The following is a 14,140-nucleotide window of genomic DNA, read 5'->3' as shown; positions in this document are numbered from 1 at the left end:
TTGATTATTGATATTCTATTTCTTGTTGCTTCTGAATAGCAAACATTGTAGCAAGCTAGTCATGTTCTTGCTGCTTCTGACTAGCAAATGAGGGAAGAAAAATAGTCCAAAAGTACTCCATGGGGGGGGGGGGGACTGTAGCCTGTGCTATGGTTACAATTTCTGTAAATTTTGTTTTTGTTGCAAGTAATTCACAATTTATGATCACTGCACTGCATAACTGTTGTTCACCACCCTGCTTAAATCTAGTGAAAAATTGATTAGTATAGTCTTTGGGGGACATATATAACTGTTATAATTATGTTATATGTAGCAAATGACACAATGTGCTGTTTTATGTTTAAAAACCAGTGGGGTCCATTAGACTCCAAACAATGATCTTGTAGGTCTTACACACATTACACTGTTGGGCATTGTTGAACCTGATGAGCTCTTTGCTGTTTTATTGAAAATGGAAAGTTTTTAATAAAGACTTTTAAAACAACCACAACTTACAAATAGTGTCATGCTTAATACCATCCCCAGGTGTTTTATTGTAATGGCTTTCTGGGGGCACTTTCGACCCCCAAAACAGACTGATACAGTACATCTTGCTATCAACCAAGGGTTAACCAAAGCATTATTTAAAACCATTATTTCCTGTAATAAGCTAGTCTTCCAGACTAGCAAGAGCAGACTGCACATTAGCTGATCCGTGTGGAAAGCCACTTCTCTATATACATGTTGGCTGACATCCTCATTAACAGTGCGGAGGCACTCTGTGTAATGTGCCTCCATAGCACGGAGTAACCCCAAGTCCCACGTCATGCCCATTGGAACAATTTTTGCCAATCTCTTCTTCCCCTAGAAATACTCTAACATCCATAAATGTGTCCCTGAGGGCCCCACAGCCCCCAGGGACATATTTTCATATACTTAAGAGTGCTTCTAGGGGACAGCAAGATCAGAAATTGCTTCTCATTCATGTGCACAGTGGGACTCTGCATAACTAAATGCAGTGGCACTTTGCACCTAGCACCTCTGCACTGTTAGTGGGGATGTTGGCCATACATGTCACATCACTTCACATGTGGAAACTTCTGTTCATATTGAAGTTTTTGTGCAAATGATGGATGCCTCCATCCATGAACATCCAGCAATGGAATGAAAACTCACTTCTTCTCTGTGTGAGAAGCAGAGTTACACATTAATGCTGGCTGCGGTAAGGATCAGATAATGTGTACACCAGCCTTTATACACATGTGAGTAAGAAAGGGTTCTCAGATAGGTTTGTCTTTTATTGCTCCTTCAACAACTTAGGCCTTACATAATCTCACTTACTGAGAGCTGCCTGCACTGTTATAGGCTCAGACTCCTGTGAATTTTCACTCATTCCCACTGCATTTGCAGCTTTCACACGGAAGATGTATTTCTCTCCTGTGGCTAAGCCATGCACAGCAAACCTGGAAGAAATAGGAGGCTTAGGTTGTGCTTGGATTGTATAACAGAATGTGAATCTTTGCCCTAAATATGCGTCAAAAGTACATTCCATGTGAAAAAGAATGGGCACAAGATGAAGAATAAGAAGTCGGTGAAATGTGGGAGATCAATGTAGACAAAAGAGGCAAGTATGTGATGTGTCCAACTGTTCAAATATAGGAGGTTTCCATAGTCTGTGGCTGTCTGGCCAGTCCATACAATGGACACGGACCACATCACAGGATCTCTACAGCTTTCCATTTTAAGTCAATTTTCCATTAAAGTACAGAGATGCTCCTGGGGAAATAGTAACTGGTTCTCCTATGGATGCTTCTCTCATTCCTAATAGTGAGACAAAGGGCAAACCAAAGAACATGACAAAATATATGTGTGCTCAAAGCTAAAGACTGATTCATATTCCCTTGCAGGAAGTGCAGTTTTTACACTGACATCCTGAAGCTACTTAGTGATATAAAGTGACATTTCTATGTGTTTTTGACTTACAGCAATATATAGGCTATCTGTCATAGGAAGCAGCCATTACCTGCATTGCTATTGTATGGATGTTGCATTATTTTTATATCAGTAAGAAGGTACTTAGTGCTTTTGGGTACAGGGGAAAATAAAACAGCACAAGAGGAAGCAGTGCTTCTCAGCTAGCTAGTGGCAACACTTACCAAAGTGAATAAAGGTCATTACAAATAAAAATTAAACAAGAATTCTGTTCAGCCCTTGGTTAAATTTGTCACAAACAATTCTTACAAACAGTGTGATGTACTTTGAAGCAAACACTGTTTGTTATTTGTGATTTATGTAAAAGGGATGCCCTTCACTAGGGCACTGTTATTTAATTAGGGCACACTTCAGACAAAACTAAACTGTGTTCTTGGATGTGATTGGTCTAACTTTGGCTGGAGCAGGCTCTTAGTGGATTTGTGGTTTTTTTAACCTATCATAACTCAGCAAGAGTGATGACACGTGTGTGTGTGTGTGTGTGTGTTAAAAATGCAAAGCTGAAATATTCCATAGCTGCTCAGTGACCACTACGAAATTACCGATACGAGATGGCATCTGCCTGTATGAAACTATATCCTCAAGATACTCAGATGGTGAGAAACCTCCAGGGAAGGGAAACTCCCTAGCTGTAGAATAGCCACCTGGAATATCTTTCTCCATGCCCTCATCAGTCAGATATGACACCAATAGATAGTATCACCAGGAAGACTGACTTTAAAGATCACAAAGGGACATAAACAAGGAGATGCCCTCTTTGAGAAGTAGGGACCATGTTGCTTAGAACTTTACAAGTCAATATGGCTTTTGGAAGCTGGTGGCTGACATCTAGACTAAGTTACGGAATATTAACTCAATGTGCTACTCAAGAGTTACTCCAAAGGGCTACTTAATTTCAATAGAACAACTTAGGAGTAATTTAGTCTAGATGGCAGCCCCCATACCTCCCAACAGGAAGGAAGAAACTCTCTATACTATGCCAGCTTTAGCTACCAAAGGCAGCAGTTGAAGCCATGGAGAAATTCTTTATACTAAGTCAGATAACCAATTCATCTAGCCCAGTATTATGTACATTGACTGGCAGTGGCAAGCCAGAGCTTAAGGAAAAGTCTTTCCCAGCACTAATACCTCAGATCCTTTAACTGGAGATCCTGTGGACTAAGCATGAGATCTTTGCACACAAAGTATGTGTTCTGCCAGTAAGCTGTGGCACCTCCCCCTGGGAACAGATGTATACATTAGCACAGCAGTGGAAGAACCTCTTCTCTGTGGTCCAGTTCTACACCTCTCTGCCTAGATGGAGCAAATTATATGGCTCCTTCCTGTGCCAAAGTGTCCCTTCCTGGGGAAATTAGGCAATGCTCATATAGAAAGGAGCAAATGAATTCCCGACTGATTTGGAACCAGGTCAAGGGAAAGTGACTCCCACACACACCAGCAGCCATGTATCAATAGGGGCTTGTACTTCATTGCTGGGACTCAAGTTACAAAGCCATGGAATATCATTTTAGTCACATCACACCTCACAAAAGCAAAGAGAGCTATAGACACAGAATGGACATCAGTCACTGAATGAGCGGTGAGGGGTATTTTTATTTATATATTTTTTTTATATTTATATCCCGCTTTTCGTCCAAGGAGCCCAGAGCGATGTACATGGTTATGTTTATCCTCACAACAACCCTGTGAGGTAGTTAGGCTGAGAGAGAAGTGACTGGCACAGAGTCATCCAATAAGGTTCATGGCTGACCGGGGATTTGAACTCAGATCTACTGGTCCGAGTCCAACACTCTAACCCCTACACTCCACTGGCTACTTGTTGGCTATTATTACAAACTAAGAAAAAATTAGGACCCGAGAATGATATCTAGGTATCTGAGTAATTCCATCTCGGAAACTAAGCAGATGTGACCTTGGCCTGTGCCTGGACAAAGTGTCTGAAACAGAATGATAGCTATCTGGAAGCTATCTGTGTTTCTGAAGCAATCTGGAAGAAGGGCTGGGTTTGTTTTTTAATGGAATAAATGAATAAAACACATTTCACTTACCTGTTATACTTGACAGGCTTATGGTTACAAGGTTCCCAGTGATTTGATCCCACCACAGAGCAGTCAATGTAGTAGCCAAATAGATCTTCTTCGTGTTTTGGCTTGTCCCACTGCACAATAACAGAGGTCCTTGTGTTTCTTGTTGCCACTATACGTCCCGGTGCAGATGGAACAACTGTGCCACAGAGAGAAGCGTTTATATATGTCAGCATGTAATTTATAATTTATATATGTCAGCATGTAACCAGCTTACTTCCAAATCCTGAGACTTGTTGCACAAACCTGTAAGTGCCTAAGAGAATGTATCCCAACGGCTGAACTAGCACAGGGCCATCACAGCTAAGCACTTTGAAATCTCACTGATCTGGACAGGAAAGCTGAAGCCTGTGCTTATTTCTTCCACCAAACCTTTAGCTTAGCTGGCTGAATTGTGCCTCAAGATATTATACTGGTGCTTATATTGGCTGACATTATATTGACTGATCATACAGACAGAGTGATTTGTGGAGCTGCTGCTGCAGGCAGGGAAGCAGTGGCACCGCTGTACAGAATGGGCGCTAGCACTGGAAGTGTTGCCACACTATTTCCCATTTACGACAACAGGAAGAGATACAGTACTGCAGGTAGCGCTGATGTCCATTCTCTGCAACAGGACTGCTAGGAGCTTAGGAACATAGGAAGCTGCCATTGAGCCCAGTGTTGTCTACACAGGCTGGCAGTGGCTTCTCCAAGGCTGCAGGCAGGAATCTCTCTCAGCCCTATCTTGGAGGTGCCAGGGAGGGAACATGGAATCTTCTGCATGCAAGCATGCAGATGCTCTTCCCAATCCCCACAGGGGAATATCTTACAGACCCTGCTTAGCAAAGGGAACAAGTCACGCTTGCTACCACAAGACTAGCTCTTGTGGCAGACAGTCCCTATCTGCAATAGCAGCTCTGAAAGTCACTCCATCTACATTAGCAGTGTGCATCGTGTCAGCCACTGTGCCTTGTGACATTGCATTGGCAACATGATGATGTTGCTCTGGTTCTGCAGACAGATATACCAACACAAACATTTACCAGTACTGAGCTAATCAAGATTGCTGGTTAAAATTAACATTGCTGCTTCCTCTTCTGCATGAAGCCTTTGGCACAACCTCTTAGTCCCCATACCCTACAGTAACTAAACCTAAATGTGTGTGATTGAAATAATTGCATATCTTGCCCTTGTCTACTCCTGCTTCCATTCCCTTCCTCTGTTGTCTCCTGAGTCAAATTTTACACAGTAAGCTCCTCAAAGAGACCTGCCCTTTTATACACTGTAAAGCAACATGCACACTCATGATGCTAATAATAAAGAATCTTAACTCCCATCTAGAGGTGTGAAAACCATGAAAAATCTCAAACAAGACAGGTTAGACTCCAAAGCCGATGACCCATTGGTTTATGGATTTAGAAAAGTGCTAGTTTCTAAGAAACATTAGACCCATGAATGTTATTTTGGATTTTGGTAGAATTAGCTAGTTTTATTTTATTGTGTTTCATTGTATTGTGTTTTTCGAATGGTTATCTTAAACCTCTTGTAATGTGTTGAATTGTTGTTGTTGTTGTTTTGTTAGTTGCATGGGCTATAATGTCAAGGAAAAGTAGAAAATTATTACAGTGGGTAACAACACATGCTTATACCAGTGTTTCTGATTGGCCCACAATCTTTTCCAATGTAAGAAGTACTCTTGAAGTGCATGTGTGCTGGTTTTAAGTATTTGCGCAAGAGTGCTGAAACTTTTTTAGACACTCGCAGCAGCACAGGCCATTCAGAAACACTAATGAAAGCTGTGTAACATGTCAGCCATTAAGTTAGCAAACAAATACATATGATTGTAAATGGACAAGTGCATTTGTTGACAGAACATACTGCTTTTTGGCATCATTTTGTTTTAAACACCACCTTACCAATGGCCTCTTGCGCTTGGATAGGAGCTGTGATTTCAGAGGGATCACTAATCCCATGCTTGTTTGCTGACAGCACGCGGAACACATACGGCTTCCCTTCAGCAAGATCAAACACAGCATAGCGTGGAGATCTGACTGCCACTTGGGCATTGACCCTCTGCCAACTTCCGCTACCAACCACAGACTAGGAAAACATGAAAGAGATTACTACTTTGAAAGAGCTGTAGACAGAAGTTCTCTGCTGTGACATGCTTCAACTATTTATTCTATCATTTAAATACTGTTATTTGTCAAAAATTGTTTGCAAAGCAGTTTACAAATCAAACAAATGAGAAGATGGGTTTCCTGCCCTGATACAGAAATAAATACAAGTGAGACACCAGCAACAATCACTGGGAGAGATGCTAACCTGAGTTCAACAGGTCATTTGCTCTCCCACTGCTAAATATGAGAGTGTCACCGTTTTAAAAGGTGCGTCTCAACTGATTAACAGGGGTAAGTAGGTGGAATCAATGAATCATAGGCACAAATCCTTATTGTTCCTTGATAGCAGACAGCCAGTTCTCTGGTTAGTTATCTGCTTGATATGATAGCACTAAGCATGGATTCACACAGCCAAATTGCACATATGGCGATCATTTTCTTTCATCTTGTAGCAATTTGTTAATACTATATTTGTTGACACAATCAAAAGAATCACAACAAGAAGAGGGGTTTTTGTTTAGTTTTGATCTTGGAAAGACTCTTGAACCAGATGCAGGAATTGTTCTCTGTGAGAATTTGGAATTTTTAAAAAAGTAATTTGGGGATAAACCACATTGTGAAAATTGCTTGGTCGTGATGAAGGCATTTATTTTAGGCTGAGTCAAAATTATTCAATCTCAGCATTTTGCTGAAATTTTGATGATTTTTTGCTCACTTGACAGGGGTAAGAAGCCCATATCAGTTATGTGGGGGAAATCTATTAGAAATTTGCAAATTTTGAGGATGGGGCAGGCAGGCAGCAGTGTCAACAGTATCAATGTTGCCATGGGTAAGCTAACTGTGTATATTATATGGAAGTTTTTGCCTCATAAATGGGGTGGCATGTTTTTTCCCCCATGAAAAGGAACCTGTTCCCCTCCCCACCTTATATCACTGTGCTCCTTTGCTTTCTCCCAGCCCAGCCCTAGTATCGAACCCAGGCTTAAAACAAAATGGAGTGAACTGATGTGGCAGACGGGGAGAGCAGGTTTTCCTCCCCCCACCCATTATCTTTTTTATGTCAAGAGTACACTCCCACCTCAGATATGAATGAGCAGTCATGCTCACATCTGCCCCATCAAATCCAGTTTGACACTTGGTCACCTGCACTGATCTGAAGCTAGTCGTGTGGAGCAACTGACTTCGCTTCCACCCCTGCTTGCTGGAAGAAAACAGGCCAGAATGCACCAGAATATGGCTAAGGCTTGATGGTGTACCAGGATGCTATCTAGCATATCTGCCAGCATTAAAGGAGAAGTGAACCTCACTTTCCAAGAAAGGGGCCCAGTTCATTTCTCTTGGGAAGTGGCATCTCTCCAGGCTACCTGTTCACTCCTGGCACTTCTGCCTTGTGCCACACTAATAGGAAGATGAAAATGTCAGAGTTTCTCAGTGGTCCCTACAATACAGTACAATCCTTGTTCTCATTCTGCCCAAGACTAACCAAATGCTGAAAGAGCCCTTTATTTTTTGTGTCTTGTGTTTCAACTCCTATTAACTAATGCAACAAAACCCCAGAATGCCATGCCTTCTCTATCATCCCATCACCTAGCCTAGGTTTACTAATTGTATTGTTTTTCTTGCTTCTGCCGAGAAAAAGATTTGAAAATGAAATGGTATGTGGCCACAGAATGCCTTGCAGCTCAATGCAACTATATGGCACAGTACCTTCTCAATGAAATATGATAATGGCTCTTTGCCACGGGGAACAGGTGGATCCCAGCTGAGCACAACATATGTTTTGCTGGTTTCTGAAGCGTGTACATTGGTGGGAGGTCCTGGAATCTTAACATCGCCTAGAGGAGTAATAAACTCAGTAAGTGTTAAATGCCAGATTAACCTCCCAGGTCAGTGCTTATGCAAGAACTCGTCTTTCTGAACTCCCTCGCTAGAGTGCATTGCCTGGCTATTAAGGCCTATAATATCAGCTTTACAGTTTATTAAAGTTACTTCATTTCTATTTTAAGAAACCCAAACCAGCCAATTAAAAGTGGAGCATCGATTTTTCACAGCGAAAGTAAAATTTTCAGCAGGCAAGAAAAATCTATGTGTATTCGTCTCACAAGATTTTTTCTTTGATCACATTTGAATCGCTTTAATCTGCTGTACTAAATGGCTTGATAAAGTCTTCGCGCTTTATGCAAATACAAGACAGGGTTGATCAAAGACACGCGCCTAAGAGCTGCCGTTGCTGCAAAATGGGAGAGGAGAAGAATCCGCTTGAAAGATCACAGCAATTAAATATAAAACAGTACAGGTAGAGCATGGAGAGGAAAGCATCATGGAAGAAATCTCTCTTCTACTCCAGTAATGACAATGAGAAACAATGTAATTTATAACACAGGAATGAATGCTGTTAGAGCCACCTTTGCACTCATACTCCCACCAAGCAGCGATTCAAGACTTATAATTTGGGAAACCTGAAATGTGATGAGAAGTTCAAGCATCTACCTGCAGTGGCTGAGTTTGCCTGATACCTCCTTAAAAATCAGAGTCTGTCTGGTCTGGTTGGCACTTTATTCTGTGTCAAGCCCTTGAGGGTGTATCTGGACATTATGGAAGACGAAAAAAGGAGCCCCAAACCCTCGCCTCATCTAATCCCTGAAACGTCCAGTGATGTGAGCTGTGACACTGTCACATTCTATGTTTCCTACAAGAAGTAAGCAGGGAAGGAGAGTACGGGAACTCAGAGTATAACAACATCATCAGAATGTGTTTTGTATTACTAGACATTACAGGAAGGGAGAGGAGGAGCAATAAGGCAGCTGCTTATTGCAAAAATGCTGCATCCACCCTAACCTCTTCTGGCCTAGTTAGTTTTCTTCTTAGAGGATCCCTAGTTTATTTGACAATCATGTTTGTTGGGCACACCAGCTGTTTCCCCCAGGAAACAAATAACACTAAGCATAACAGAAGTGTGTGCCCTGTAGATGCATCAGGGAACCACCGACTAATCAGGGCTCCCAAGGCACATGTTCAAAGGGCTTTAAGAATGTATTCTTGTCATTCATACTTTAGTGTTGACTGCAGAAAACACTGGGTTAACATCCATGTATCGTAGCCACTTAAAGGGTGGAACTGTTAACTCTCTCATGCAGCAAAATAAGACCACAGCCTGATGTGGAAAGTGTGCCACAAGGCAGTGAGTATGAGCGCCCCACCCCCTGCCATGCATTACACCCCACCTGCCTGCTGCTGCAGCCCCATTTCCTCCCTACTACTGCTGCTGCTGTCTGTCTTTGGGCCATTTTCTCATCACTAGTCCCCTCACTGGCCCACCGCCACCTCATCAGGTCCAATGCCACCTTCTCCCCCCTTCACTGTCCTCACCCTTCTGGGGTGCATGGCTTCTTCTTGTTGTAGGCTGGCAAGGCCATGTGGAGCAGGCATCCAGTGGCCTTCTGGCCTCTCTTCATTGCCGCTGCTAGGCCAACACCAGCTCACTCTCTCTCTTTCCTCCAACACCAAACTTTTGTCAGGAGCAGACAAAGCACACATGATTTGCTGCTGGAGAGGAGAGAGAAAGAAAGAGTGCTGGTGCAGTGCTGAGAAGCGGCAAGCGGGTGAAGTTGTTGCCACTGGGTCCATACTCCCAGGGGCATATCTAGGGTGGGGCCGGCAGGGCACATGCCCGGCCGCCACTTGAATGGGTGCGCCATTTTCAAAAATTATTTTTTTTAAAAAAAATGGCTGCTGAAAACAAAATGGTCACCACGCATGCTCAAATGGCCTCTGTGAGCCCCAGGCCATGCCAGAACACGCAGAGGCCATTTGAGCACTCATGGTGGCCATTTTGTTTTCAGCTGCGATTAAAAAAAAAATTAAAAAATGGTCACCACACATGCTCAAATGGTCCCTGTGAGGCCCTAGAGGCCAGCAGGGGGATGGGGAAACTTTGCAGACCCCCCCCCCATGGCCTTCAGGAAGCCCCCCAAAGGGGCTACATGTAAAAAAAAATTAATATAAGTCACTGTACACATATTTAGTTTGGCACTATGTACAGAGAATCAGGGCTTGTGAATACTGAGCTGAAACATATGAGCTAGGATTGTATCTAGGAGCTAGGATTTGCTCTTACTTTGCTTCTTGTGATAAATGAGTTAAATGTGATGTCTTAATAATATGGCTATTAATGGTGAGTTTGTCTTTGAATCAGTGTGAAATCCTTAGTAATTAAGGGCCACTGGGAGTTTCTTGCTCTCTTTCTCTCATTTTAACTGTCTTTCTGAAATACTAGAATATATTCCAAGCAGTGACACATTTTACTGTGCATTTCCTTTAATTATTTTCAGAGTATCTAGGAAAAGTCAAATTCTCCATTTATTTTTAAAATGTATGTAATAGTGATGCAACAATGCATAGTAGAGAATTAGACAGACACTTCTGTTTAGTTTTCCAAGTACACCTCCACATAGTATTTGGGTATTTCATGAGCCCCAGCATACTGAAATTTGTAGTTTTCCAGCATTTTTTGGTCTGCCTACGTCCACTGCTAAATAGTTTTTGAAATATTAAAAGATTAACAAGCTTGACTTGTATTTTTGAGCTGTTATTATGGTAAAGTTATCTGAAAGATGGGTGTCAGCTGTTTGGACAGGGGGTGCAATTTCAGTGCTTGCCCTAGGCACTATTGCCCCTAGATACGCCTCTGCATACTCCATATTACCTTGCCATACTGGCAAGAGGAAAGAGGAACAATATCAGAACCCATGAGGCAGGGTGGGGGTGCTGACTGGCTGGGGAGGGGCAGCACAGCACAGCAACATCACTGGCTCCAGCCCAGCTGGCAAGAGCTGATCCAGACAACACTTGGCACTTCCCACAGTGCCAATTGGGTTTATCTGAGCAAAGGTCTCAAGACATTCCTCATTGTGACCATTGCCAGCAGGACCACTTCATTACTGGGTCTGCTGCTGCCCCACAGTCCTAACCATGATATGAAGGGATCCCCCACACCTGACTCCTGTTTCCTTTCAGCCCAAGCCCTATTTAACATTCAACACCCAGAAAATGTAGTTTGGGGAAGTGGATTGCTAAGCACCTGTTGTTCCCAGCTTTGTTTGGAGGAAACCATGATAATAACATAGAAGTATAGACATACCCTGCAAATATAGCAATAGCTCACATACACAAGACAGCAGCACCCCACTTTCTCCAGCATTCAGAATTGATATCATCTGATATCCCTAGCCCCTGAGAAATCAAGGTCACTCCCCCACTAAAATTATTTGTATATGTATAGGTAAATGTGCACATGTTTTGCTTTACATAAAGAGCCAAGATGAGGAGCATGTATGGACGAAGGGGGTGATAGACAAAAATTAAGGGAAAACCAGAGATGAAACAAAGCATAATCCACAGAAGAGCACTGGTACAGTGCCTAGAAGCAAAATAACTGACAAGCAACATACCTTCAAGATCATCTTGATAGATAACAATCTCCTTGCCTCCTTCCAGATGAACAGCTGAAGATTGAAAGAAAAATTAGTTCTTTATAATTCTCTTTTATGGATCTCCATTTGCTATCACCACCCAATATTATGGATTTCTACATCGGGAATATCATTCAATTAAATGCTGCTGGTTTCATCAATATGATTTTATTGATTCAGATGTACAGGGGTAGATAACTATGCCAAAACTTTAACCAAGAAGTAAAAATCCTATTTTTACACTGATTAGATTAATAGGCTGATTAGAAACCATCTTCTTATGGTGTCTCAAAACACTAGAAAGTAGAATTATTCAATTAAATTGATAGTTTATTACTAACAAAATTAAGTGCTTTGGTCATTACATTATTAAACTATGGAAGTTAATGTGACAGCAAAGGATTAGACCAATACATCAAGGGTAGGTCTATTACTAGCTATGAACACAACCCCCAGCATCATGAGCTATACAGTTCTGACCACCAAGTTCATGAAACAAGCAATAGAGAATGGCTGTTTCCATTGGATTCAATTTGTTAGCCATCCCGGGGGCATCTGACTAGTCACTGTTGAAAATAAAGGTGGACATTTTAACTAATGTGGCACAAATGCAGCCAAAAGAAGTACACATACCGTGGATGTGCTCCCACTTCTGAAGCATGGGTGCTTGTGTGTGTGTGGGTGGGGGGGTCATTCTCACTGATCTCTCCATATCCCAGGAGTGCTCTGTGCAACCCAGAAATATATTTCTGAGGGTCACGCAATATTACTTAGGATGTTAGCCAGAGTCCTGGGCTAGGTGGATATTTGGTCTGATGCAGGCAATTCTTATATTCTTGGGTTTGAGCTTAACAGAACCTCCTCAAGAAGTTTCCACAAGATGAAGTTCAATAAGATTGTAAACAAAGACTACTTTGAATAATAATGTTGACTTCCTTGATGAATGGAAACAATCATGTACAATGGGCCAACTCATAAATGATCTCAGGTGGAGTCTACATGGTGGTTTTGACTGGCAATTTGTGCATTGTTGAAGTTCTTCAAAAGTAAATACTTCCTCCGAACCAGTCAGTTGCAGTGGCCACCCTCTGGAGCAGCACTGATGGGATGGGAACATAGAGAAATAAACATCATTTCATTTCTCTAGGGCCCCATCAGTGGCAAGAATGAGACAAGAATGTTATGACTTTTCAAATGAACTGACTAGGGATCAATGTTAGATTAGCTCTGCTTTGTAACCTGTAATAATCCAAATAGTTCCAGAGGCTTGTGAGAAAAAGGAACCAAAGAAAGGTAGGAGCGGGACTGGTTGGTTATGGAAAACTACTCTGATTATCACAGCTGGATAGTGGACTATAATGTTACATTTTTTAAAAATGCACTCAGACTTTTGAGCACAAATAAAGGATATTACTTGATTAGAATCTAACTTTTAATTCTAACAGCAAGCAATGCAAATATATCAAGGTCTGCCACAAGGTCTGTTCCCCGTTGCATTGTCTTGGAGATACTCAGGAAAAAGAAAAAGCAGACTCACTCCCCCACCCAAATGTAGCAATAGCTACTCATTTGCCTTTCTGCTACTGAGGAGTTTCTTAGTTTATATGTTACCTACTTTGCAACCTCTCCAAGTCAAGGGGGTCAAGAGCTGCGACAGCCTCAGAGATCCTAGATGGCCTGCTGATACCAGCCTGGTTGACCGCTCTCACACGGAATGTGTAGGAGCGTCCTTCAAATAAGCCAGTCACGGGATATTTGCAGATTTTTACAGGCGCATCATTACACTGAACCCAGTTTTCAGAGCCGACTTCACACCTGTTTTTAAAAATGACAAAAAGAAAATTCATAAAAACCAATTTCTGTCGAACATAAGATGCTTTCCTGTGGCTTGATTCCATGCTGTGCCAGGAATGTTTGGATAATGGAATCACATGGAATGTGCAGACATGCAGGAAGTTCATTGTATACTGTATGTATTAGGCTTATTTTTTGTTGAATGCATTTTTTTTATTGCTACATTTATCAGGAGTTCCAACCACCCTAAATGTGAAGTAGGATCAATCAGCAATAGTTCGTGAGAAGGAACCTACTGTAAGTAAAGGTGCAAACAGAACATAGTGGTTAGGTGATCTAACCGAGAATCACAAATTGCAGTGATCCATAAAATAGGTGCTGTTACAAGAAATGTTGGACAACAAAATGGTTCATACTTGCATATCCACCACTTGATGACTTCCACATTATATGTTGGCTTGCTGACCATCACAAATCATATACCACTACAGAATGTTCATGTTACCTCAAGACATAATGCTCAGTGGAATTGGTTCACACATTCAGCTGTGATTTATTAAGTAATCACATCATGAAAAACTAAGTGATGCGTGAGCATGTACAAATGGCTCAAAGTGTCCTGGAGCTTAAGCTAGAGAGACATTGCTTTTGGAGACATCACACCACCACACAGAAAGAAGATCAACAAAGAGATCTGAATATTACTCTGTTTTGCCTA

General features: G+C 41.9%; 1 protein-coding gene across 3 annotated transcripts in view; it reads right to left on the bottom strand.

Annotated features, from left to right (window-relative positions):
* Positions 1-14,140, bottom strand: part of MYOM2 (myomesin 2) — a 119,917-nt gene that overhangs the window by 47,748 nt on the left and 58,029 nt on the right. For all 3 annotated transcript variants that reach the window (XM_053286188.1, XM_053286187.1, XM_053286189.1), the window contains exons 12-17: positions 13,244-13,443; positions 11,608-11,661; positions 7,865-7,992; positions 5,954-6,137; positions 4,020-4,194; positions 1,321-1,442 (exon numbers count right to left, since the gene is read on the bottom strand). In XM_053286188.1, coding sequence (XP_053142163.1) covers positions 1,321-1,442; positions 4,020-4,194; positions 5,954-6,137; positions 7,865-7,992; positions 11,608-11,661; positions 13,244-13,443 — 863 coding nt within the window. The remainder of the gene's footprint in view (positions 1-1,320; positions 1,443-4,019; positions 4,195-5,953; positions 6,138-7,864; positions 7,993-11,607; positions 11,662-13,243; positions 13,444-14,140) is intronic.

Source organism: Hemicordylus capensis, chromosome 1 (assembly GCF_027244095.1).
Source record: "Hemicordylus capensis ecotype Gifberg chromosome 1, rHemCap1.1.pri, whole genome shotgun sequence".
Lineage (NCBI taxonomy): Eukaryota > Metazoa > Chordata > Lepidosauria > Squamata > Cordylidae > Hemicordylus > Hemicordylus capensis.
The sequence above is the reverse complement of the archived record's forward strand: the minus strand, read 5'-3'. Positions and strand labels throughout refer to the sequence as shown.